The sequence below is a fragment of the Prionailurus bengalensis genome, chromosome C2, assembly GCF_016509475.1.
Source record: "Prionailurus bengalensis isolate Pbe53 chromosome C2, Fcat_Pben_1.1_paternal_pri, whole genome shotgun sequence".
Taxonomy (NCBI): Eukaryota; Metazoa; Chordata; class Mammalia; order Carnivora; family Felidae; genus Prionailurus; species Prionailurus bengalensis.
Window position 1 is genome coordinate 12,237,399 of NC_057350.1, and position 25,563 is coordinate 12,262,961.

General features: G+C 51.8%; 1 protein-coding gene and 1 non-coding gene across 2 annotated transcripts; one reads left to right on the forward strand and one right to left on the reverse strand.

The window, feature by feature from the left end:
• Positions 1-13,304: 13,304 nt before the first annotated feature.
• On the reverse strand, positions 13,305-15,618 carry OLIG1 (oligodendrocyte transcription factor 1). Its single transcript, XM_043593713.1, has one exon. It carries the CDS (start codon positions 15,496-15,498, stop codon positions 14,680-14,682), a length of 819 nt encoding a protein of 272 aa, XP_043449648.1. The 5' UTR covers positions 15,499-15,618; the 3' UTR covers positions 13,305-14,679.
• An 8,703-nt stretch (positions 15,619-24,321) lies between these two features.
• Positions 24,322-24,429, forward strand: LOC122492478. The gene has a single exon (XR_006299663.1). It is a non-coding gene; the product is annotated as a U6 spliceosomal RNA (small nuclear RNA).
• Positions 24,430-25,563: the final 1,134 nt, after the last annotated feature.

Below are 25,563 nucleotides of genomic sequence, written 5' to 3' on the forward strand. Positions count from 1 at the left end.
CTGGGTGCTAGACTCCGCCTAACCGGACAGATAAGGAATCAGCCAAGGGAGATTGGCTAGCTCATCAAATCAATGCGGGGGCTGAGGAACATCCCGGGCAGGGGCATCTGATTGACGTTGCTTAGACCACAAGCCCAAGCTCTGGGTGCCCCGGGGCCGGGTGGAGGGAATATACGCGACCTGGGGCTTCCAGAGTGGCAGTGGCTGGAGACGCAGCCCCAACAGGAAGGGGATTCATGGTCATTGCTAAGCTGGAGCCAGCTGTACGGGCTCACCCAAACGCCTGTGTGAGCCTCTTCCCAGCTCTGGCTTCTGGGACATCTCAGCGGTGGCTTGGACTGAGCCATGGTGGGAGCCTTTACACCAGGGGAAGGGGCAAACACAACAAATCAGGGCTCGGTTTTCTTTCTTTTTTTCTTTCTTTTTTTCCCAGAGAGCCAGAGCGCACCGATGGCTCATATACCAGACAGCCAAGTGACATGTGTCAACTATCCAGGGGAAATAATTAGTGATTTCTGCAAAAGAGGTTACTGAACTGAGTTGAAGGAAGGACAGAGAGAGAGAGAGAGAGAGAGAGCATGAGCAGGAGTGTGAGTGCCCATGAAGTCTGGATGTATATTCGCAGGGGTAAAGACAGCTGAGAACGGTACTATCCAATAGAAGTATAATTCAAGCCACATACGTCTATGGAATCTTCTTTCTTTCTCTCATTTCTTATTTTATTGATTGATTTATTGATTTATTTATTTATTATTTATTTGTGCTTATTTGTTTCTTTATTTTTAAGAAAGAGATGCAGGGCTGGCACATGAGGAAAAAAAAAGAAAAGCTCAAAAGCACATCACGTGTCCTCATTCGTTTTACTTTCCAAGTGTCTCTTGTGCACTTAAGCATCGTCTTTTGGGGTGTTTGGGTGGCTCCGTCGGTGAAGCTCCAACTTCGACTCAGGTCACGATCTCACGGTTCGTGTATTCGAGCCCCGCGTCGGGCTCTGTGCTGATGGCTCAGAGCCTGGAGCCTGCTTGGGATTCTGCGTCTCCCAATCTCTCTGTCCCTTCCCCGCTCATGCTCTGTGTCTTTCTCTCTCTCAAAAATGAATAAACATTAGAATTTTTTGAAAATAATGAACATTGTCTTTTCGTGCCCAGCCCCAACTTTATACTTTTTATATTTTCAAATACCCAAACTTAATCTTATATTTTCCACTTTCTTCTCTACACATATAGGTGTGTACAATGTTAAATTTTCCAGTAGCCATGTTAAAAATGAAAAGAAACAGGTAAACTTAATTTTAATAATACGTTTTATTTAACCAGTATGTTCAGAATATTTCCACATCAGCATATAATCAATATAAACGTCTTAGTGGAACAGTTTACATTTTTTTCTTTACACTAAGTGCTCAGAATGCATGTGTGCCTTTTACGCCTACAGCACACTTCCATTCGTGGCTTTACATCAATAGCCACGTTTCAACTGCTCAATAGCTATGTGTGTCCAGTGGTTGCCACACTGGACATTAGAGGCTTGGAGCAGTTCAGGAATGGTGAACTGGGGTCTTCAGACCATCCCCCAGTGGTGGGTTATGAAGGACAGATGTGTTCCTCTCTTATAGATGTGGATATCAGAAATCCCAAAGTCGCATAAAAGTGAGTTATGTATGCGTGGGCCATTCTCTGGTTCATTCAGGTAGAAGGTGGGTCATTTAATACAGATCCTATGTTATGAACGAACCATAAATATTGCTGGGGATGTTGAACATAACCTTAAAAACACGAGCATGCGTGGAGTGAGACAGGAGGGAGAGAGGAGACAGGACAGCTGAGTCCCCTGTGTGAGTGCAGGTGGCAAAGAATTCTTACAACCTTGCCAGACCGGTTCTCCCCTCTTTCCAGAAGACATATCTACAATGTACTTCTGCCCGGTGAACGACTAGACCCTGTTTAAATACGTTCGTGGAAACAGGTGCTGTCTATATTGTCAGTCGGGAGGTTTCCTTGGGAGGCTAATTTGACTATGGCTGGAAGAGTTTTTCTAGGAACAATCTTAGGAAAGTCCTGTACACGTGCAAAGATATACAAGCAAGGAAATTCATTCGAATAATGAAAACAACTAGAGTGCTCGGCCGGGAGGAACTGGTGCAGTGATTTACCGTATGTCCATCCTGTGGAACACTAGGCAGCCACTAAAAATGAGACCTGTGTGTGTTGATAGATAGATGATAGATACATAGATAGATACGTAGGTAGATAGATAGATAGATAATAAGGGACATAAAAAGAAAGCCACAGTATATCTATAGTCACAGAAAGAAAAAAACAAGTTGCAAAACCAACTGAATCAAACACCACTGGGACACCCGGGTGGCTCAGTTGGTCGAGCATCCGACTTTGGCTCAGGTCATGATCTCATAGTTCATGAGGTCAAGCCCCGTGTCAGGCTTACTGCTGTCATCACAGAGCCTGCTTTGGATCCTCTGTCCCCCTCTCTCTCTCTCTCTGCCCCTCCCCTACATTCTTTCCCTCTCAAAAATAAACAAACATTAAAAAAAAGAAAAAATAAACACAACACCCTGAATAAAACACCATCTTCGTAAGAAGGCAAAAAATGGTTTGTTTGTTTTTTTCTGCCTAGGCATCGAAAAGAAAATTTCAAAAAAATACCATCGGGTTACCTGAGGGTGCGAGGCTATAACGGGAGGCTTTAGGGAGGGCGGTTTGCCTTTTTTACTTTATATACATTGATGATGTTTGGAATTTTTTTTTTTTAACGTTTATTTATTTTTGGGACAGAGAGAGACAGAGCATGAACGGGGGAGGGGCAGAGAGAGAGGGAGACACAGAATCGGAAACAGGCTCCAGGCTTTGAGCCATCAGCCCAGAGCCTGACGCGGGGCTCGAACTCACAGACCGCGAGATCGTGACCTGGCTGAAGTCGGACGCTTAACCGACTGCGCCACCCAGGCGCCCCGATGATGTTTGGAATTTTACAGCGAGCATGGGTTGTTTCTAGAGTCATAAGGGGACATAAAATAAGAAGTAGACATACTATATTTTACCAAAAAAATACCCAGTGCCATGGAGGCTATCAGGACACACGTTCTTAGGCCCTGAGGGTAAGAGTGTAAATCACTCCTATCTTCCTGGAGGGACCTACTTGCCAACACGCCTTATCGATGTGATGGCCTTCAGGGTGTGACCCCACCGCTAGGGATCTTCCTGGGATAAACGGATAGAAGGCCTGCAGACGTGCGCACAAGGATGTTCATTACTTCGGGACTTACAGCGAGGGGAGAAATTCACATTCACTCACAGGGAGTTACTTGGGTCAGTCTCAGAATAGACGACGACGCGATCCAGGCCAAAATGGTGATGCACCAATGTGTTTGTTGGCAGAGAAAGCTGTCCAGGGTCTATTGTCAAGGGAAGAAAGCAGGTTACAAGACAGCAGGTTTGTATATTTCAATTCTGATGTGTATCATGCATTGGCCTATGTGTATAATACTTCTGTTGAGAAGAAAATCTGTAACAATATATAGCAGGGCATTGCTTTCTCGGAGTGGTGAGATTATAGACAATTCCGATTTTCTTCTGCACTCTTTGTGAAATGGTCTAATTTACGTACCTCGTCTAATCCTCTTATTATTTCAAAAAGTCACGAAGAACTCGCTTAATTTTTTTTCCAGCCAGTTTCAAAATTTCCCTCTGTTTCTCTCAGAAGTATTCTGAGGTATATGGAGCGCCGGGGTGGCTCAGTCGGTTAAGCGTCTGACGGCGGCTCGGGTCATGATCTCACGGTTCGTGAGTTCGAGCCCCGCATCAGGCTCTGTGCTGACAGCTCACAGCCCGGAGCTTGCTTCCGATTCTGTGTCTTCCTCTCTCTCTGACTCTCCCCCTCTCACGCTTCGTCTCTCTCTTTCTCTCTCAAAAAGAAATAAGCATTTAAAAAATTAAAAAAGGAAGAAAAGAAATATTCTGAGGTAGAAATCGTGTATTAGCCACCTTGGCACCTGTGAGCTATGACCGTGCTGTGTGGGGCATGGGCTGGGACCCACTGCCTGTGAATCTTGTTTCGAAGGCTTTTAATACTGTTGCAGTTGCTATGAACCAGGGGAGGTCGTCTGACCTAGGATGGCCAAGTATAATTCACAAAGTCTCATAAGGGCTCTTTTCAAATTTTGTGTGTGTGTGTGCGTGTGTGTGTTCTGATTTAAAAAATGAACTTAAACCAGTTTTTTCTTGGGTGGGGGTGATCATTCCATTGGAAGAGGCTACTCGTGCCCGCATTAGAACCAAGCATGGCTCTTTCGAAAGCCACGGCAAACATTTTTCAAATGCATGTGTTGATTTTAAAAATCTGACCCGTGTAACATTGACTGCATTCAAAGACTCGCGGACAACCACGACATCAAAGATTGGCCTTCTATCCCTTGTCCTGCCGAACCATCTCCCAGCGTTGAGGGTTTGGGCCGGAGTGTGTAAGGATCAGGCATTGATTGCTCGGAAGACAAAACACCTTTATGTTACCCAGTTAAGCACTGGGGTGACGTGGGATCGTGTTCCAAGACTCCTTATGTTTAATGTCCAAATGTGCTCTGATAGGGCCACCCCAGGACTCCCTGCATGGAGTCACCAGGCTTCCAGGCCAAGGTGACACCCCTCCAGGGGGAAAAAGCCAGGACTGAAGACCTGGGCCCAGCCCAGGGAGGTGCCCCCTCCACGCAGGGCTTCAGACATCGAGGCTGGAAGTTCTGCTCAGCGGGGCTGACCACAGGGCACCGGCTCAGTCCAGCTCCACACCGGCTCAGTCCAGCTCCACACGCGCCTTCCCCCTTGTTGGGCTGGATTCCCTCTGCTGCCCTCCACTGTCGACCCCAAGCCCTTAGCACAGGCCAGGCACAAAACAGCATGCCCAATAAAATGCTCACTAACAGTGCTGACCACTATTGCTGCGGCTGTGCTCACGGGCACCGTTTAATCTGGGGAGGTAAGCACCACTATTGGGCCCATCTTACAGATGAGAATATAAAGGCTTAAAGAACTCATGTATAAACCTGCACAAGGGAACAGACAGCTAGGGAGGGTGGAGCAGGGATTAGAGTCAACGCTGCCCCTTACACCCCTGTTACCTCACCCCCACCCTGGGATCCCGGCCAGGGACGACACTGTGGCCTCATGGGTGACATGGGGGTCACCCATGCCGGGAGGGGGTCAGGAGGCTTGCCTCCATTGCTGTGCTGGAGTCTAGGGGGAAAAAAAACCAGGGACGCCGGTCCTGTCTGTATTTAAGCCTTGCATACTTTGTTCATCATGTATTTCCGCATCAATTTTGATTTTTAAAAATGTTGTATTAAAATATTCTTTACTGTGTTAACTGATTTTTTTTTTTTTAATTTTGCTTTCAAAGAAAGTGCCACACTGGCCCCACACTAACCTGGCCCTCCTTGTTTCTCGATGCTGTAGGTCCTGATAAGGCCAAAGTAGCAAAAAGCAGGTCTAATCTGTATTTCACTTCGTGAGACAAATTTGCTTACTGAGACTATTTTGTCTGTCTGTGCGTTGTTGACCGGTTGAAGATGGATGAATGTAGGTAATAATTATAATGTATATTATAAATACGATAAGAAATAGATGAAAATATAATTATAATATATATTATAAAGAATTATGATTAATGAGTTTGAACCAAACATAATTACTATTGAAAACTCAAATATTTTTTTTTCAACGTTTTTTTATTTATTTTTGGGACAGAGAGAGACAGAGCATGAACGGGGGAGGGGCAGAGAGAGAGGGAGACACAGAATCGGAAACAGGCTCCAGGCTCTGAGCCATCAGCCCAGAGCCCGACGCGGGGCTCGAACTCCCGGACCGCGAGATCGTGACCTGGCTGAAGTCGGACGCTTAACCGGCTGCGCCACCCAGGCGCCCTGAAAACTCAAATATTAATAAGACTTCCTCCCTTCCTTCCTTCCTTCCTTCCTCCCTCCCTCCTTCCCTCCCTTCCTTCCTTCCTTCGTTCCTTCCTCATTTTAACCAGTGCTTCTATCGAGGCACATTCCTGCTCTAGAAATCTGCTTTAGGCACCATCCCACGAACACAGACACTATTCTGAGACCTGAGGGCCGTCTTGGCACCCGGCAGGCAGCCACCGGGATAAGGGCAGAGGAGGCCTCCTCAGCCCCACCCCTGTCTCACTGGCGGGAAGGGCCAGCACCTTGCAGGGAGCCTATCCCAGGCCCAGCTGAGTTCTCTTCAGCCTCGGTGCCCAGAGGATGACTCAGCCAGTGATTTCATTCACCCAGCCTGGTGTTTATGCCACAAAATGAGTTGATACTGTTTGGAGCTGTCCTGAGCTGACGCTATGCAGGGCAGGGGGGTGGGGGGGGGGGTGGAGAAGCTCATCCAGTCAGCTTGTGGCCTCTGTGACCAAAACAGCTGAAATGTTGGGGCTTCTGAGGGACTCACTGTCTACTAGTCAATAGGTGAGGAGGAGGAAAATCTCAGTGTCCTCCCTCCCCCTCTACCCTGGAGAAGCATTTTGGCCTCCGTGGAGGCTCAGCTTGGAAGGACGAAGCTAGCGTTGGATTCCATAGAAGAAACCCCACGAAGGACGCCAGCAGGTGCAAGTTACAGCCAGGAGGAGCTGGGGGTGGAGGGGAAGACAGCTTTGCTCATTTCAGACAGATTTCTACCTGGCACCATCAATGCCGTTGCCCTGGGCCCATCCATAAATTGCAAGAGAAGACGGAAATGGTTGCGAGCCCGCCATGGCTTTCTAAACAACCATTCGCAGTACAGAGTCATGTAAGTCACGTATTTCTAGCCAGTGGAATGAATTGCATGGGAAAGAAAGACCATCCCCATTACAACAGGCGCCGTGCTAACGGTTTACACGCAGTGCCCCATTTGTGTCCCGTGAGGAGGGTCCTGAGATGACCAGATCTCAGAGATCCAAAGGCACAAGTGGCCCATTCAAGGTCAGGGGGCCGGCCAGTGGAGGGAGCACTAGCAAGGCACAGCCAATGGGCAGTGCACATCAAGGCTTCACGGGGAAGAGAAGAAAGGAGGGCAGGGAGGAGGATGGGAGAGGGGACCGGAATTCGATCGCTCTGGAACACAGCACGGGTTCCCAGGAGCGGAGGGAGAATGAAGTGATTCCTTTCTCCTGTCTTTCCCGTGGATGGGGGTCCGGCACCACCAGCAGCCTCTGCCCCCGCCCCCCGCCCCCCCCCTCCCACCCTGCTGCCCAAGCAGGCAGGTCTGTGATGGGAGCTAACGACTCTCCATCTGAGTCGCTGTGGGTCTGTGTGAATATAAAAGACCAAAGGTCACCTTCTTGGTGCCCTCAAAGCCCTTAGAGCCATGGATTCCACCGTCACCAGTGATATCAAGAGTTGTCTAGGGGCGCCCGGGTGGCTCGGTTAAGTGACCAACTTCCGCTCAGGTCATGATCCTGCGATGTGTGCGTTCGAGCCCCGCGTCGGGCTCTGTGCCGACAGCTCGGAGCCGGGAGCCTGCTTCCGATTCTGTGTCCCCCTCTCTCTCTGCCCCTCTCCTGTTCACACTCTGTCTCTCAATAATCAATAAACGTTAAAAAAAATTTTTTTTTAATTTTTTTTTTTCAACGTTTATTTATTTTTGGGACAGAGAGAGACAGAGCATGAACGGGGAAGGGGCAGAGAGAGAGGGAGACACAGAATCGGAAGTAGGCTCCAGGCTCTGAGCCATCAGCCCAGAGCCTGACGCGGGGCTCGAACTCACGGACCGCGAGATCGTGACCTGGCTGAAGTCGGACGCTTAACCGACTGCGCCACCCAGGCGCCCCAAACGTTAAAAATTTTTAAGAAGTTGTCTAATATAATTTATTTTATTATTTTTATGGGGGGAGTTTTTTTTTTTTTTAAGTAGGCTCCACGCCCTATGCGGGTCTTGAACTCACAACACCAAGATCAAGAGTCACGTGCTCTACCGACTGAGCCAACCAGGTGTCCCTAGAAGTTGTCTATTAGAGGCGGTGCTGCGGCGTCCAGCTTTTTTTTTTTTCTCCACTGGCGGTGAGTGCAGTGAGAATTGTGGCGTTTACCTCCTGGCCACGACTGTCCCTGACGGAGCACAAGACTGTAAAGAGCCAAGACTGTGGGGAAAAACATCACTAAAACTGCCAAGGGCAAGCAAAGAAACAGAACAAAGACAGTAATGACAGAATACTCCCCTTAACCGGTAAGGTGGAGAAAAAGACAACAAATTATCTTCAAACGTTTTCTTTACCCATTCTTCATCTGCGCAAAGTATTTCTTAAGGTCTGAATTGGACGATACTTAACGATCGCTACCGTGAAAACCTTTTTTTTTTCCCTTTGGTTTTGCTTTTCGTTTTTTGCCTGGATGCTCGCTGTGATGGAAGGACCAGGGGCACATAATGTGTTCAAAGGTGCAGGCTACGTGGCCACTGTCTTCTGCCCCAGCCACATCCCTGCGTCTCAGTGCTGTCTTTCCTTACATCGGCCACCACCAGAGCTGGAAACATGGGAAATGACTGTGGGCTGGGACACAGTGAAACCTCGCCGTCACATTGATTAGATGCGTTCCGGGTAATATCGACCTGATGCAAAGCTGGATGAAGAGGCAGGTGGGAGAACCACAGCCTTGACTGCTGAGGAGGAGGAAGGGAATTTAGGGAGGACGACCCACGGGGGCCGGGGGGCGGGGAGAGGGCGTCTCCCTCTTCCAGACAAATCTTGATTTCTTTCAGCGTCTGGCTTCTATGACCTCCCTCAACCAGCCTCCGCTTCCTGAGCGTTTACCTCCTCGTGCTTCAGTGTTCTTATCTGTGAACTGGTGTAAATCCTCGTGCCATGAAATGAAGTCGCGCATGTAAAATGCTTAGGCCACTGCTTGGCCCCTGATAAACACAGCGTTAGCTCCGGCCAAGGCCATTATCATGGGTATTCCTAGCTGCGATACGCGGCCACCTCTGCTATGAGCTGGTCTACCTTCCCACCCGCCTGCCCCCAGCTGAATGAGCTTCTCCTTCTCTCTCTCGTTCCCCAGATGAGTGTTCTACTCTGATCTTGTTAGTTTGGAGTCTCTTGGTTGTTACCACTTTGTCATTCTCTAAGGAGGTGCCCGGATTCCTTGGGACACAACCGCCCTTCCTGATCCCAGGGCTCCCCACCTCCAGCGAGCGTTTTCTCCCCAGGTCCAGTCACCTACCTGTGGCTGGGGCTTCCCGTGCCACGCCCACCGTCAGGGGTGCCCTGTCCTCTATCCCGGGGTTTGGTGGCAGCCAGGGCTTACACTTGGAAAAAAAAAAAAAAAGATGCTCCCATTGTTGAGAAAATCGGAGCCCATCAGCATCAGAACACTGAGCATCTATGTGGAAACCCTGAGGGACCCCGCAAAAGAGAAAGCCCCCAAGACACCGTTTTCCCTTTCAGCCCGCTGGCCTTGCCTGTCAGGTGGCTGCTCCCTTGCCTTCTGCAAGTTTTGCTTTCTGAAACCCCGATGACAAACATGTAACCATCAGACGTTCTCTCAAAGGATTTGCTTCGCCTCTGCCGCTCTCTGTCACGGGTCTGGGCCTCCCTCGGGGCTAGGGGGCAAGGCTGCCGGAGAAAGTTCAGGTGACCGAACTGCGGCCGGGCACCTGGCAGGGGATTGGCCGTGCGGCTGCCTTTTCTGGATGCCACTCCGTAGGGGCAGACCGAGAGCCGAGCCAGAGACGCTGGAAATGGCCAAAGGCCACAGATTTTCCAGGAGGCGGGAAGAACGTGTTCGTCTCTTGCCACAATTGCCGTTTCCGGGACATTCTGGTCCCACCAAGGCAAACCAAGGAAGTAGCTTCTGCCTCCCCAAAGCAGGTACTGGTCCCTGGCTACCTGTGTGGCCTTAAGCCTGTCTCCTGAATTTCCCAGGCCTCAGGTGCCTTATTCAGCGGGGAGGAGGGTGGACAGATGACCCCGGAGTTCTGTCACTCCATGAGCACTCTGTGGGATTTAGAGATATGATTGTGGCCTTTGTCCCGGGCAGGGGCCCACCTGCATGTTCTGTCCTCTGTGGTCATTGACGAAGTCTGAGTGAGGGAGAAATGCACTCCCTTTGCTTTCAAGCCAGGTAATCCTCCCCCTGCCCCCCCTCCCCCCCCCCCCCCCCAGCATCAGGCAGCCTGTAGTGTTTAAGGACGTGGACTATTGACCTGATTGTCTTGGGCTCACAGCCTGAGCTCTGGCCCTTCGGTATTAGCCGGACACAAAGGGGAAAGTTCTCTGATGGGGCAGCTAATCCCATGTGGACAGAAAGAATTTGGCTTAATTTCTGATCAGACATCTCAGCTTTTATGCTGGGCTTAGTTAGAAGGGACAGAATGGGAAGTGCTTGAAGCCATCTGCAAGGTCTCCACCAATAATGAGGCTCGTCTGTGTGTAGATAGACGAATGGCTTTCTACTCTTTTTTTATTTTGTTTTACATCTTCAATTTGGTAGCAGAAGCTGGGCGCTGCTTGGAAAAAAAAAATATTTCCCTACAACTAAAATCTGCTTGATAAAAGTGAATTTGTAGTTTTGGAAAAAACACGCCATTTTTCAGACGTTTGCTTCTTGAGCCTACTTCGGTAGAGGCGGTGATCTCCTTATTGAATGCTTACCGAGTGTGTAGAAATGGAAGGGGTAGTGAGTGAGCCTGACGGTGCCTTCTGGAAGGGGTGCACTTTCCCAATAGATGTGCTCTGCGCCATGGTGAGAAGAGGCATCGGGTTTTTCATGGCTCTTCCTAAACATCACCTTGTTCTCAACGAACATCACCTAAACATCACCTTGTTCTCAAGGTCATGGAGCGTTCTTGTGCGGCAGAAAGAAAAGCCTTTTCTCTTGCTGGCTTCTAGGAGGTCTGGCTAGCAGGCTGGGGCTCTGAGTATTGACCATTAACACGGACCCAGCCCCTCCTGCATACCAGGAAAGTCCACAGAGGCTAGGTGGGTGACCCGAACCAGACGGGCACGTGAAAGCAGTTTTGTCGATAATCTGACCTTTGGAAGATTGACGTGCTTCCCATGCTTGGAGTGGCCCTCTTCCTTCATGGGGACATTTACCGCCTAAGTCATATGTTTCTCAAGGTGACATTTTCATACCTGCCGTAATCCGTGTCCCTTAGAGGAGAACATCTGTAAACAGACCATCACTACGGGCTAGGTCAATCCCTTGGTGCATTTGGTCTGCTGTTTACTGATTGCCCACCTGGCCTCCGTACGTATACGGATAACGTATACTTATACATATAACAACATAATGTCGCAGGGCCTCGTGTATTTACCCCTTACGTTTCTCTCACTCTAATCACCGCGATTGCGTGTTGGTGTTGGGCTGGGCGCAGGGACCCTTTGGGCAGCTAGTCACATGTTCTTTCTCATCTTGCTTCTGAGGCCCGATGTACTTTCCTTCAGGAGCCTGCCTTATTCCTTTTCTTCTTTCCCAACCTCTTCAAAGAGCAGGTTAAATTGGTTCCTTCTTCAAAAAGCTCACTCTGGCTAAAATCAAGTGAGGTGGGCACATCAGCTAGCTCCCTTACACATGGGACACGGCACTGCAGATTTGATCCAACAGCTCCACACTCTGTAACATACATGTCTAGGCTTAAACGCTGCACCTGCCATAGAATTTGTTGAGAGGACTAACTTTGTGTTATTGACACTGTATGTAATTACCTTTTTTTCCCCCTGTTTCATTCTACGGGACTCTTGAATACTCACCGATGCCATTTTTCAGGATGTAAGCTCCGTATAAGGAGACGCTGCAAATCTTGCTTGGTGTGATGGCTAATCGAGGCTACGTGCAGGCAGATAACTTAAATATTTAAGCCATGGGTACTGGCTCCAATTTATAAGTAGAGATAGGAGGGAGACCACACACCCGCTTCTCTGCCCTGAATGTCCCTGTGTCTTTTGGAAATGCTTTTTGGAATGATGATGGCATTTAGGTCATGGAGTTGGGACTGTGGGAAGAACTGTTTACTTCCAATCTCTCAGAATGGTTTGTTTTGTTTTGTTTTGATTTGATTTTGATTTAGTTGTTGATTTTTCCTTTTCCTTTGGGACCTTGTCAAGCTGCAAGGTCAAGCCAGGACGGGCATTAAAGAAACAGAAAACCCGGATTCAAATTTACTTATTACAAAAGCCTGTTGACTTTTCTGATGGTGGAGTCTAAGAAGAATGAGAGACGCTTTCCCGAAACGGGTTGGTGAATACAGCTTCTTTCTCTCATGTCCTCTCCTGCTTCCTCTGTAAGGAAACAGACATTTAACTGAAATGGTGAGGAAAGCAATTCGATCTTTCTAGCATTCCGCACCCCCCCCCCAACACGTTCTCCAAATGAATGCTCATCACCCCAATGTGTGTACGTACCTCAGATAAACCAACATGGATAAAATTAAGTCACCCCATGGGGTTACTTTCATTTTCTGCAGGTTAAAGGGGACACCTCCTCTCTTAAACCTCTGCCTTTAAGCAGTGGTTGGATTTCAACAACTACGAAATGTTTAAATATTGCATGGGAACAAATCACTACTCAAGGTTCTTTGCAATATCACCAATCACACAGAGGAGCTTTTTCACCTCTCAGAATAGAGCGATGTCCAAGGTCATGATTTCAGAGGAGACCACTCCAAACGTATATAAAGAATGGGGGAGATCCCATGTAATACATGGGAGAGCCATGTATGATACTGTTTAAGCTTCTATCCACTGAAATAGAAAAGGTGGATTTTTGAGAAAAATGGTAACATACAAAATAATTTTACGATCAATGTATTTTTAAACTCATTTTTAGGGGCACCTGGGTGGCTCAGTCTGTTGAAGCCTCAGGTCATGAGCTCAGGGGTGGTGAGTTCGAGCCCTACACGGGGCTCTGCACTGACAGCAAGGAGCCTGCTTCAGACTCTCTGTCTCCCTCTCTCTCTGCCCCTCCCCTGCTCTCTCTCTCTCTGTCAAAATAAAGAAATAAACATATAGAAATGAATAAATAAACTCATTTTTAGAGGAGGAACTTGTAGTCAAGAGACCCATCTCCCAAACCTGGCTAAGAGCTAACTCCACCCACTCACCTTCGGCGGGGTCCTTAGATTTCTGCCTGATGCCTGAACTTGACAAGCAGTCGCCTGTTCACTGAATTATTTTCCAAATCAGGAAGTCAAGTTTAAAAACTCTGGAACCCGGTTCTATTTAACCACTGACTTCATCCCCGGGTTCTGAATCCATCCACACACCGGGGGGCATTTTTCTTAACAAACAAATTAGCGGGGAGGGGGGAAACGTAAGGTCTTTAAACATTTTATTTCGTGGATTCTTCACAGAGCAAGTAAACAACGTTAGAGATAAAATAAAATGCCAGTTAAATTCGGCTACTACCAACAACCAAAACCTTAAACACAGAATTCAAAGCAAGCTGCTGAAAGATCGTAAAATAATCTTGGGTGCAATAATTTGTTAACGTCTGTAACAAATCAAGACGGGTCATCTATGCAGTGTTTCAACTGCGAGAAGGCCTGCCCAGAGCGCTTTTCAAGGACCCCTCACGCAAAGGGGCAGACATCCCGCCATCGCCGCCGCCACCGCAGCGGGGACCCGCCGAGCCGCCGCCGCCGGTTGGGGGGGGTCAGATCCTCCTCCGCGTCTTGAAATGAGAACGTTAATTAGCGATCGTGCTTTCGGACAAGACGGCGGGCGACCGCGAAGGGCCTTGTTACCTATTTTAGACCTATTTAGAGACCGCCGCCTGCGTCAAACGTGCTTGGTTTTTGTTTTTAAGCAAGCGCAAAGGTTGGTTACGCTACCTTTGGGGAAGGGGAAACAAACTGGTGAATCTCAACTTCTAAACGGCCTTTCAAAGAAGATCCCAGGATTTAAGGGCGAGTAATCTCCGCAACAAAACCCCTGGTTACGCGATTCTCAAAAATCGCACTCTAACAGTCAGGGTACAAAAGCGGACCGACTGCCCAGCCCAGCCCCCCCAACGACCCTGGCGTTATCATCGCCGCCTCCCGCCGCACCGCGAGGCCAACCGTCCGGCCGCCGCCGAGGGTCAGTCCTTCTGCTAAGCCCGGGACCGTCTGCGCGGACTAATTGGTTATTCTCGGCTTCCTGAGGTCGGGCAGCCTTCTCTGACAGGCCTTGGCTGCTGGGGACCAGGGTGCCTGTGGCCTCTGGTTGGGGAGAAGGAAAAGAACTCTTTCCCTGCCCTCGGAGAGCGGCCACTCGGTCCCCTGACTTGGCAGGTGTCGCCTCTTTGAGCCTTGGCGCTGGGACCGGCCTCCTGACTCACCCAGAGCAAGCCGCGCTGTGCCTGAAAATCCGCGCCACCCCCCACCTAGCGCACGACTCCCGGACCGGGGGAGACCGACGCTGGGCAAGAGTGGGGTTGGGGGCGCGCCCCTGCTGCCCCAAGAAGCTGGAATCCACTCAGAACCCCAAACGGCCCCGACGCTCCGTCGAACACCCGCTCGCGTCACTTTCATTTCCCCAGGGTGGGGGCGGGGAAGGGGGCGCCCCACAGTCCCTTCCTCTGGGCGAGAAGGTTGGAAGTGTCCTCCGTGCCCCGCCCGGCTGTCCCCGGGTGCGGGGCGCGGGGGCGCGGAGAAGCGGGGCGGCAGGACGCCGGGCCGAGGTAGCGCCCCGGGCCCGGGCGGGCCCTCACTTGGAAAACTGTGCCTGCACGGCGGCCAGGCCCAGGCCGGCGGGGACGAGGTGCGGGAACTTGCAGACCGCGCAGGTGCAGAGGCCCGGGCCGGCCGCGCCGCCGCCCGCGCCGCCGCCGGGGAGCGCGAACTGGCCGCACGGCGGCTCGTCCAGCGCCAGCGACAGGTACTTGGCCGGGCGCAGCGCGTCGGGAGGCCCCACGGCGCCGGGCGCCAGCAGCACCGAGCCGGGCGCGGCGGCCAGCAGGGGCAGGCCGGCCAGCAGCAGGCGCGGCGCCGCGGGCCCGGCGCCCTCGCCCAGCGCGCGGCGCAGCTCCTGCAGCGAGCTACCCAGCAGCAGGATATAGTTGCGGGCGAGCAGCAGCGTGGCGATCTTGGAAAGCTTGCGGCCAGGCGCGCCCTGGCAGTGCGCCGCCGAGTAGGGCAGGATGACCTCGCGCAGCGCGTCCATGGCCAGGTTCAGGTCCTGCATGCGCTTCCGCTCGCGGCTGTTGATCTTGCGCCGCAGCTGCTGTTGCTGCTCCTCTTTGGCGTCCGCCCGGGAGCCGCCGCCCGCGTGCGCGCCGGGCCCCGCTCCGCTACCCAGCTGCTCGGCCGGCGCCTCCGGCTTCTCGCGCGCCGCCTTGGGGAGGACGGGGGCCGTCGTGGAGGAGGAGGACGTGGAAGAGGAGGAGGAAGAGGAGGAGGAAGGCGGCTGCCGGTAGCCCACCAGCTCGTACAGGGAGGCCCCGAGCTGCACGTCTCCGGGCCGCTGTGGCCGCAGCATGGTCGCGGGGGCCGCGTTCACGCGCGCCTGGGAAAGCGCATAGTACATCTGGGGGGCGGTGGGGGCGGCCGAGGGCGCCCTTCAGTAACGCCCCGGGGTGGGCCCTGCGGCAGGCCGCCCCTCCCCGCGGGCCTGCGCGCGGGGAGTCGATGGCGGGGCAGCGGGCAGCTCCCGACCCCTTTAAACCGGCTTGGGAACCTGCGGGGCCGCGGGTCGCTGGGCGCAGCCAATGGGGGCGCGAGGCCGGGTCCAGGCGCGCGCTCATTGGCCGCCCCGCCTCGGGCCGGCGCGGAGGTGCCGCGAGCCCGGCCCTGGAAGGTTATTGCGAGCGCCGGCGAGGGAGTCACAGGACGGGACCCCAGAGCGGCGGGAAGGGACCGCGCCTTTCCGGGTGAAATGAGGTGGCGCCCGGAGAACGGGTTGCACTGGTGAGGCCAAAAGTCGTGCGCCTACCCCCTCCTCCTCCCTGCCCCTACTTTATTGTGCATATTCGTTTTATTTAATTGCAGTCCTGTATAAACACAACACTACCTTAACCATGGTAACGCACACATAGTGTTGAGTCCGGTCCCACTGTCGGGCACCCAGGCACAGAGCTCTTCATCTTGCAAAACTTGAACCCGGTGCTCCTTAGGCAGCGAGTCCCTACCCACCAGTCTGCAACCTTGGCAACCACCCTCCTTCTGTCTGGGCATTTGACCACTCTAGGTACCTCATTTAAGTGCAATCCTGAAGTATTTGTCTTTTAGTGACTGGCCTGTTTTATTTAGTACAATGCCCTCAAGGTTCACCCATGTTGCAGCACGTGTTCGAATTTGCTTCCCTTTTAAAGGCTAAGTGATGGTCCTGTGTGTGTGTGTGTGTGTGTGTGTGTGTGTGTGTGTGTGCCATACTTTGTTTACCCACTTCTCCATGGAGGGACGGAGGCGTTGCTCCCACCTTTTGGCTTTTGTGAATAATGCTGCGGCGAACATGGGTGGAACGTGTTTTTGTGGGTTTTGTGGGTTTTGTTTGTTTTTGTTTTGTTCTTTGTTTTAAATGAGTGATTTCCTGCCAGGTCTTGAGGACTAAATTTCTGGGCTCAAGGACTAGAAGAATCAGAATGGCTGCAACTGGGCACTCTGTCTCCCCGCCCTCGGATGGACAGATCTTTAAGGGACTTGGGAGCTTTGGGGGTCGTCTTTCTTTCCTCCCCGAAAGGGACATGTATTCATCCTATCCGTGACTCCGCTCTCTAAGCCTCACTCTTGTTTAAGCAAAAACACAGAAATCAGCCTCTTATCAGAAACAAACAAACATCCACCCACACACTCGTATCTGTTGAGGGTGGGACTATATCTTCCTCTTCCCCGAATAGCACTACTTGGTGGCTATGGATATGACTGCAGCCTTTCGTCACAGCCTGGGGAAGAGGGCCTTGGTATCTAAACCTCTGTCGTCTGCTTAGCCCCTGTGGCCATGAAAATCTAAAATAAAACCAAGGTAGCATGGCTTCCAGCATCTAGAGTTCCAGGTGGCTAGAAGCCATCTATAGGACAGCACAGGCAGAAAACATGACCTCCCTCACAGGAAGTCCTATTGGATGATGCAATGTCAAGGGACCAGAAAGAAAATGGGCTCGTCCACCTTGATCCTCTTTGGGGCGAGAAGAGGGACGTCTGTCACCATGGGGACTATTGGCCTGGGCTTGCCGATTTCAGGGCTGTTCCCATTTTCTTCCACCAACATTTGCTCCATAGGCTCACCCTGATTTCTGCTTCCGACCCCCCAGCTCCTGCTCTGCCCGTGATACCGTGTCCCTGGATCGGTTCAACCCCAATATGACTTTCTTCTTGAAGCCTTGATGATTTCTCATGTTTTCCCCCCTCTCATCGTGTTTTGACGAACCATCGATAGCATTTCCCTTGACCTAGGTTGTTAGGTGGAGATCATCTCTGCATTTGGGTGTGATTGTTTGGGGGGGTGGGGACCGCCTATTCTCTTCCGTATCCTTCCAAAGTCCAGCCCAGTGCTTTGCCACTACCGTGTGTCCAGGGGGGCGTCTAGGGATTGGTCTGAAATCTCTCCAGCTCACAGGCTGTCCCTTGAGATAGATGTTCAGACTCCCGGCATGCTTTGATCCAAGAGTTTCCTGTGGGTTTCACAGCGACGGGAGGAACCTGGTAGGAGCCCCTGACCCTCAGGAGGCCTTGACTTGACAAAGCGTTGCAGAGGTCGCTTGGGAAGAGAGACGGGGGCCTGGGCAGGAAGGAGAGAGACCAAACAAGTCACCTCACAATTTCCAGGCAGGTTAGTTTAGCAGCTCACTAATCATTTGAAAATCATTCTGCTTTTTGAAGCATTTTTTTAAAATTTTTTTTTCAACGTTTTATTTTATTTTTTGGGGGACAGAGAGAGACAGAGCATGAACGGGGGAGGGTCAGAGAGAGAGGGAGACACAGAATCGGAAACAGGCTCCAGGCTCTGAGCCATCAGCCCAGAGCCTGACGCGGGGCTCGAACTCACGGACTGTGAGATCGTGACCTGGCTGAAGTCGGACGCTTAACCGACTGCGCCACCCAGGCTCCCCAGAAGCATTTTTACAGATACCTGATGATTCTCGCAGGAGCCCTGTGAGCTGGGCATTTAAAAAAAAATCCCTAGGGGCGCCTGGGTGGCACAGTCGGTTAAGCGTCCGACTTCAGCCAGGTCACGATCTCGCGGTCTGTGAGTTCGAGCCCCGCGTCAGGCTCTGGGCTGATGGCTCAGAGCCTGGAGCCTGTTTCCGATTCTGTGTCTCCCTCTCTCTCTGACCCTCCCCCGTTCATGCTCTGTCTCTCTCTGTCCCAAAAATAAATAAATGTTGAAAAAAAATTAAAAAAAAAAATCCCTGCTGTAGGGGCGCCTGGGTGGCTCAGTCGGTTGAGCGACCAACTTCGGCTCAGGTCGTGATCTCACAGTTTGTGAGTTCGAGCCCCGTGTCGGGCTCTGTGCTGACAGCTCAGAGCCCGGAGCCTGCTTCGGATTCTGTGTCTCCCTCTCTCTCCAACCCCCCCCCCCCCCCCCCGCTCATGCTCTGTCTCTCTCTGTCTCAGAAATAAATAAACGTTAAAAAAAAATTTTTTTTTTAAATCCCCGCTGTAGATGGTGTAACTGAGGCTCCCGGGAGGCAGTGGGTGTGTGTGGTTGACAGCGTGCCTTCAGACAAGAGAGGCAGAGCTGCACCATTAGTGGCTGGCTTCTAGAATTCCCTCCAGCTGGATCAGGCTTCCAGCAAGCCAAGAGGAGGCCATGATGGGGAGGGTTGGCGACTGGGGTAAAGGATGGAGGGCCAGGCCTGGGCCAAGCCAGTATTGACGAGTTGATGGATTCCAGCCAAGCCTCAGAAGAGAGGGCTCGCGGGATCATGAACCCTGACCAGCCCCCTCTGGCAGCGCTCATCTTCACCCTGAGGACCCCCTCTTTCCTGCAGCTGAGGTACCATCCTGGCACGTTCCTCCTCCGTCCACATGCTAGGCAGGGGCTCTCGGGCTTTCCCCTGCCAGCAGGAAGAGGAAGTGAATGAGAAAGGGAGATCTAAAGCCTGGGACAGAGTGGCCCATACAGCACCCTATACGTTTCCCTTCCAGAGGCAGGGGCACCCCGGGAATCAAAGAGCTGGAAACACACATGCCGCCCTCCCCCGCAGAGGGCCTCTCTTTACTGGGGGTGTCCCTGGGGGCTTCCTTGAGCTCTTGACCTCACCGCCTTGCTGTCTTGGGAAGGAGAAGTCCCGTTCCCTGGCCAAGGACACCGTCAGTCGGACATGCTGGTCAGTGAAGTGCTCTCCAGAGAGCCCGACAAGAGAGCTCTGGGTGGCCGTGCGGGCCCAGCATGGGCACAGGATTTGGCGCTTGTTGAAACTGGTGACTTGGATGGCCCCTTCTGCTGGACCGGAGCTCCAGTGGCATGCAAAGTGTGACAGCTGGCAAGGGCCAGCGAGTCATTATAGCTCCTGGCAGGGGCCCCGAGGGCCGTCTCGAGGGGAGGCAGCTGCTGTGGCCTCCCACATTCAGGACATACTTGGGGAACAACTTGCGTCCACCATAACAACCACTCTTGTCCTTGCCTAAAGGGGCCTTGTGTGTGTTTGTGTCGGTGACTCCTTTCACCCCCAGGGAGGTGTGTGTGTCGGGCTTCCTTTTCCTTGTACAGAAACCTAAAAGGTCTCCCACCCGTCCTCTAAGCCCGCTGGCCACCCCCGCTCTGGATCAAGAAGCTCGAGCCTTTGGCATGGCAGACAGTGGGGACCCGGAGCCTCGGGGAGTGTGTATGAAGGGAAGCGTGTGTTTGGGATATAGCACCATCCACCTCCTCCGTAAACACAGACTGTGCCTCTGCGAGGCCTGCCCCCCACTCAGAGCCCCCTGTCGTCCCCGGGGAGACCGTCCTCTCGGAGAAGGTCAGCTGAGCGCAAAAGGTTTGTCTTTGCTGCAATGTGCCGTTTACACTGGCTGGAGCTTGGGCCTGCCATCCAACCAGAGGGCTCGCTTCTTAAAGTGCTACCGTCTTCAAAGACGGGCAAAATTCTTCGGAAAGTTGAGGTTTCAAGCGAGTTGTTGAAACTCACACCGTCACGATGAGACGTGGCCGCCACTGCTGAAGGCACCGCGTAGCGGGTTTCATCCCAACACAACTGTGCCCGGAACGTGGAAGACAGGGCCTGGGGGGGGGGGGGGGGGAGTGGTTGCTGCGGGGAGAGGGGCCCTCAGCTCCTTTCTGGGTGGAAGAGAGTAGTGGTAGAGAACACGGGCGGGAGAAGGTGGATTACCCTCCGGTAAGTGTTCTTGGATGGAGCAGCGCTCCTGAGAGACGTCTCGTTCCCACTCACCTGCGGACCATCTTGGCAGAATTTGTGTTACACTTAGACACGGTTCAGGCCAAATAAAGATTCCTGCCGGGAAAGAAAATTGGAAAAGATAGGAACTTCGTTCATTTTCCAAAGGGAGCGCCGGTTGATCGAGTTGTTACGAGCTAACAAGATGCTCATAGTGACCTACCGTGTCATTGTCACAGTTATCCTCCCTTCCGGCGTGGAAGCACATAGGCGGTAGGACAGTGTTCTCTGTTCTGGTTAAAACGCCACCTATGATCACTGGGTAGTGTGTGTGTGTTTCACAAATATCATAGGAACATCTATTTTATTTTATTTAAAAGTTTTGTTAACATGTATGCATTTTTGAGAGAGGGAGAGGGGCAGAGCATGAGTGGGAGAGGGACAGAGAGAGAGGCACACACGCACAGAATCGGAAGCACGCTCCAGGCTCCGAGGTGGCAGCACAGAGCCCGATGCGGGGCTCGAACCCACGAACCGCGAGATCATGACCTGAGCCAAAGTCGGACACTTAACTGACTGAGCCACCCAGGCGCCCCAGTGTTTATTTTTGAGAGAGAGAGAGAGTGCAAGGTGGGGAGGGCCAGAGAGAGAGAGGGAGACAGGATCCAAAGCAGGCTTCCTGCTGACGGCGGAGAGCCCGATGCGGGGCTCGAACCCACGAACCACGAGATCATGACCCGAGCCGATGTCGGACACTCAACCGACTAAGCCATCGAGACCCCCCAAGCTTATTTATTTTTAATAAATGTCATTTGAAGGCCCGATTTTAATAAACTTTACTACTTAAGATTATTTCTAAGTCTAAACTTGTGACTTTTCTTTCTGTATGTGGAAAAACGTTGAAAGGGGAAACAATTAGATGGCATCTGAGTATTTTTTCAGACTCCTTTTTAGTAATAAAGGATTGGTTTGGCTGTTGGTGACAGAGCTCAAGCAGACGGACATATGGGATTTGGGGGTTTTATTGATTTTGTATTTTTTTCAAACTCAGGGTGACCTAACAGAAATAGAAATCCTCATTGCTTTGGGCAGACCAAAAATATTCTCTGAGTCTCCCCCAAAGTCAGGAGCTGAAGCCAAATGTTCCAAAGGCTTCCATTGATACAATGAAAAGAGACAATTTGCTTGGAAGGCTGTGGCTAATTTATAACACAATGTCCAATGTCATGGTTAGTTTTGTTGCAAAAATTTGGCAGTTTAACCTAGAGTCTCAGGCAGCCTGAAAAGATGCGAGCGATTCTGGCCGCAGCATCTCTCGCTTGCTAGATGTTCCAAATGGTTCAAACAAGCCCTTTCATAGAGACGTGGGGCCAAGTGTGCTCAAAGGAATGAGGAAAACAAAGGTGGCTCTGAAGTCATTTCCCCGCACTGGGTCCAGCCATCCGGTTTCACTCTTTCCCCATTGAACGGGCAGGAAGAGTGGGGATAAAGAGAACAAATAGACCGATGTGTTTGGGGAGAGAATGGGGAGAGGCCGGGGCGCTGAGCTGCTAAACTTCCATTCTAGGGTTTCAGAAAGGAGTGAATGATGAATTATAGAAACCTGAAAGGTAATAAAATATGGGTCACTGAAGCGCTGAGGCCAAGTTCCTAAAACACCTGCAGAGACAGAAGGTTCTGGAAGTCAGTGTGGCCCTGCCGTCGTCCGGGCAGGCACCCTGCCTGAGGCACAGAAGGGGACTGTTCAGAAGCTCACCTGTTGTTTTCCCGTTGGCTCGCGGTCCTTTCCCGGCTGTAAGAGCCGGCGGCTGGATCTGACTCCAGATGAGACCACCGGGGGAAGAGAAAGATCTCTTTCTCTTAAGGAGACCGGAGCTGGGAGGCCACCGCCTTCCTCTCCAGAAGGCGCTCTGTCTGACCTGGAAATATCAAGTTGGGTGGTGAAGGCTATCCACGTTACACAGGCACATCTCCTCTGCTATGATATTCTGAGGCTTTTCTGCTCAAACTCTCAGCCCCTTTATGTCTTACAAAGAAGAGTCCTGAGCCTGAGGTTGGGGATAAGAGCCAGCTGCCTTAGCTGTACGCCTCTGAGCCTCAGTTTCCTCGTCCGTAAAATGGAGAGAATGGTATTTATCTCCCAGAGTGGCTAGGAAGGTTAGAAGGAAATAGAAGTCACGGGCCTTGTCCAGAGTGGGGCACATAGTAGCTGCTTAGTAAAATGGCCACAGTAGCTGGTATTTACTGAGCACTGGCTATGTGCCAGGTACCCCCCAAAGACACTTCTTTTGTGCTTTTCATTCAGACTCAGGTGGTGTCCCGGTTTTATGTCCTTTACGTACATGTTTCCTCCGCATCGAGGATCTGGGGGGTTCTAGCCCCTTCGGCCCCCATGCTTGCTGAACACCGTGGATGTTCTGCTCGTGTGGCTCTGTTTCAGAGACACCGTCCTGGACCCACCGAACCAAAACGCAGCAACATCTTGCCGAAGGAATTACAGAAGTGTGACTTCAGTCTCATCCCAGACAGCATCCGAGAGAGCTGTAGCAGGCACTTAGAGGCCAGGCTACCTGGCTTTGGCTTGTGTGAGAAATTTGGACACAGAGACATGTAAAGATGAAGGGAAAGATCCTGGTGATGCTTCTACAAGCCAAAGAACACCGGACGTTGCCAGCAAATCACCAGACGCTGGGGAGAAGGATGGGACAGACTTGGAAGGAACGAGCCCTGCTGACACCTTGATCTTGGACTTCTGGCCTCCAGAACCGTGAGACAGCACATTTCTGTTCCTTAAGCCCCACCTCATGTGCTTTGTTCCAGCACCAGAACTGACCGCCTAAGCTCTAAGGTGACCCCTCCTCTGGGGCAGTGGGTGGCCGGAGGCCAGGCTCTATAGTCAGACCGGGGCGGGGGGGTCTCCCACTCAGCCTCCCCCTTACAAGCTTGTGAACTTGGGCAGGCTCCTTGACCTCCCCGTGCAAGGTTAACTCATTTGCAAAATGAAACTCATGATTATACTTCTGTTTACAGGCACTCTTTAAAGCAAAGATTAGATGGTTGCCTGCCTCACAGTAGTATGGAGCTGTTCTCCGTAGCTTGTTGGGTGGTTTCCAGAGATAATGGGGTCTCGAGGCAGGACTCTGCTCTGGATGAAATTACCTCGGGGTCTTGTTAAACTACAGATTCTGGTTCAGTGGGTGTGGGTGGAACCTGAGATTCTGTGTTTCTGTCTTTTTATTATTATTATTGTTGTTGTTGTTGTTATCTTTTTTTTAACATTTATTTATTTTTGAGAGCGAGAGAGAGAAAGCAAGGCGGGGAGGGGCAGAGAGAGAGAGACAGAGAATCCCAAGCCGGCTCTGCACTCACAGCAGGGGGCTCGATGCAGGGCTCGAACTCAGGAACCATGAGATCATGACTTGAGCCGAAATCAAGAGTTGGATGCTTAACCGAAGGAGCCACCCAGGAGCCCCTGAGATTCCGTGTTTCTAGTAAGCTCCCAGATGAGGCTGATGCCCGTTGGAAGACCGTATTTTGAGTAGCGCGTAGCAAGGACCAGGGTGAGTCACCTGGTCCCAACTAAGAAAATGAGACTATGTGAGAATAGCGTTTTTTAAAAGGAGCTCTCTTTCCTCATCACTTGGGCACATGGACGCTTGGTGAGGTCTCCACCATGTTTAAAGCAAGAGCAAAGTTGGCTATGGAGAAAAGGATGGGGAATTGAGCAGGGGTGGCTGCCCTACAGCGAGGAGGGGAGGTGGACAGATACAGATGGATGGACCTGACACCTGGGATTTGTCCTGCTCAGGAGGGAGGTGGTGGATAGATGAGATGTGGGAGGGGCAGGGTAGACAGGACGCGGGTCAGAACATGGGCCAGGCCCTCCTTCTGTGGGGCCCTCCGCTCTTCACTCTGCCTGGAAGCCTCAGCCCCCGTCTTCTCATTGGGCTCTTGGAGCAGTTATGAACCTTCTCAGACCACCCATCCTAGTGGCAACCCCTCCCAACGGCCACTGTCACTCCCGCCTGCTTGATTTTCTTCCTGGCACTCACCAGCAGCTAAAATGGCCTCGTCCTGTGCTCGCTTTGGCAGGCATGCATGCTAAAAGTGGAACAATACAGAGAAGATGTTCATGGCCCCTGCGCAATAATGACCTGTGAATTCGTGAAGCTTCCATTAGAAAAATGACAAATAAGATAAAAAATAAAACGACCTCGTCACTTACTTGTCTACTTATTTATGCATGTCTGTTTTCTTCCATTCCGGAGGGCAGACTCTATGGGAGCAGCATTTGCCTCTGTATCCCGGTGCCTTGAACGGGGGGTAGGCCCCTCCTTGGTCCTCAGTGAATATGTGAATGAATGAGTACACGGGCCCCTTCTAGACAGACTGACCAAGTTCGCTGAATGTCTGTGCAGAGCCCTGGGCCAGGTCCTTTAGAAAGCGTGGGCTCCCTGCCTTCCGGTGATTTATAATCCACCTGAGGATATGAGGTACCCATGTGGACACCTGACTAGCAGCGTCAGATGGCGAGGTTTGGCTGAGCAAGGAGGCCTGCCTCTGGGGGCTGGTGGAGGTCATCAGAGCTGCCCCAGACCAGAGTACCTGGGGTCTTGTTCAAGTGCAGAGCTTGGGTCAGGGAACCGGGGTGGAGCCCGGTTGCTTCTTTGGGATGCTGGGGGGAGCTTCGTTATGACCTAGTGCTCAGTCCATGCTGACGCTGCTGGTCTTAGGACCCTGGAGCAAGGGTTGCTCGAAGCTGAGGCTTGGAGAAAGGTCTGGCAAGCAGAAGGCAGGGCGGCATTAGGGGTTGAGAAGGGGCAGAACTGCCAGGGTAGGAGGGACTGGGAATGCGCTCTGATGGCTGGAATGGTGAATGGGAACAGGATGGAAAGACAAACCAGGAGCAGGGGGTGTGGGAAGGGCAGTAAGGGAAAGTCCCCCAGCCACCGTCACCACGGCATACGCCCCTCTCTGCAATTTTTAGGAGGGGTTCCTAGAAGAATTGAGACACGGTCCCCGCCTTCCTCTGCTCTGTCAACGTTAGAACATGTTTTCAGAAATGTTGCAAGCCGGGATTGCCCAACAGGGTCTTGGGGGAGAGGCAGAGCAGGCTCTATGCCAGACGTTGCCGAAGGAAGAGTTTGCGGGCGGATGTTGTGCCTCGGCGGCTGCACGGCCAGTCCTGACCACCTGGGATGGGCACGTTGGCTTCCGAGGGATACCCTTGCGCTTAGTTTTTGCAAACAGCGTTCACATCTGTTACCTCATTTTAGCCTTACTGTACCCCTATTGAAGTTGGGAGGGCCACTGCCCGT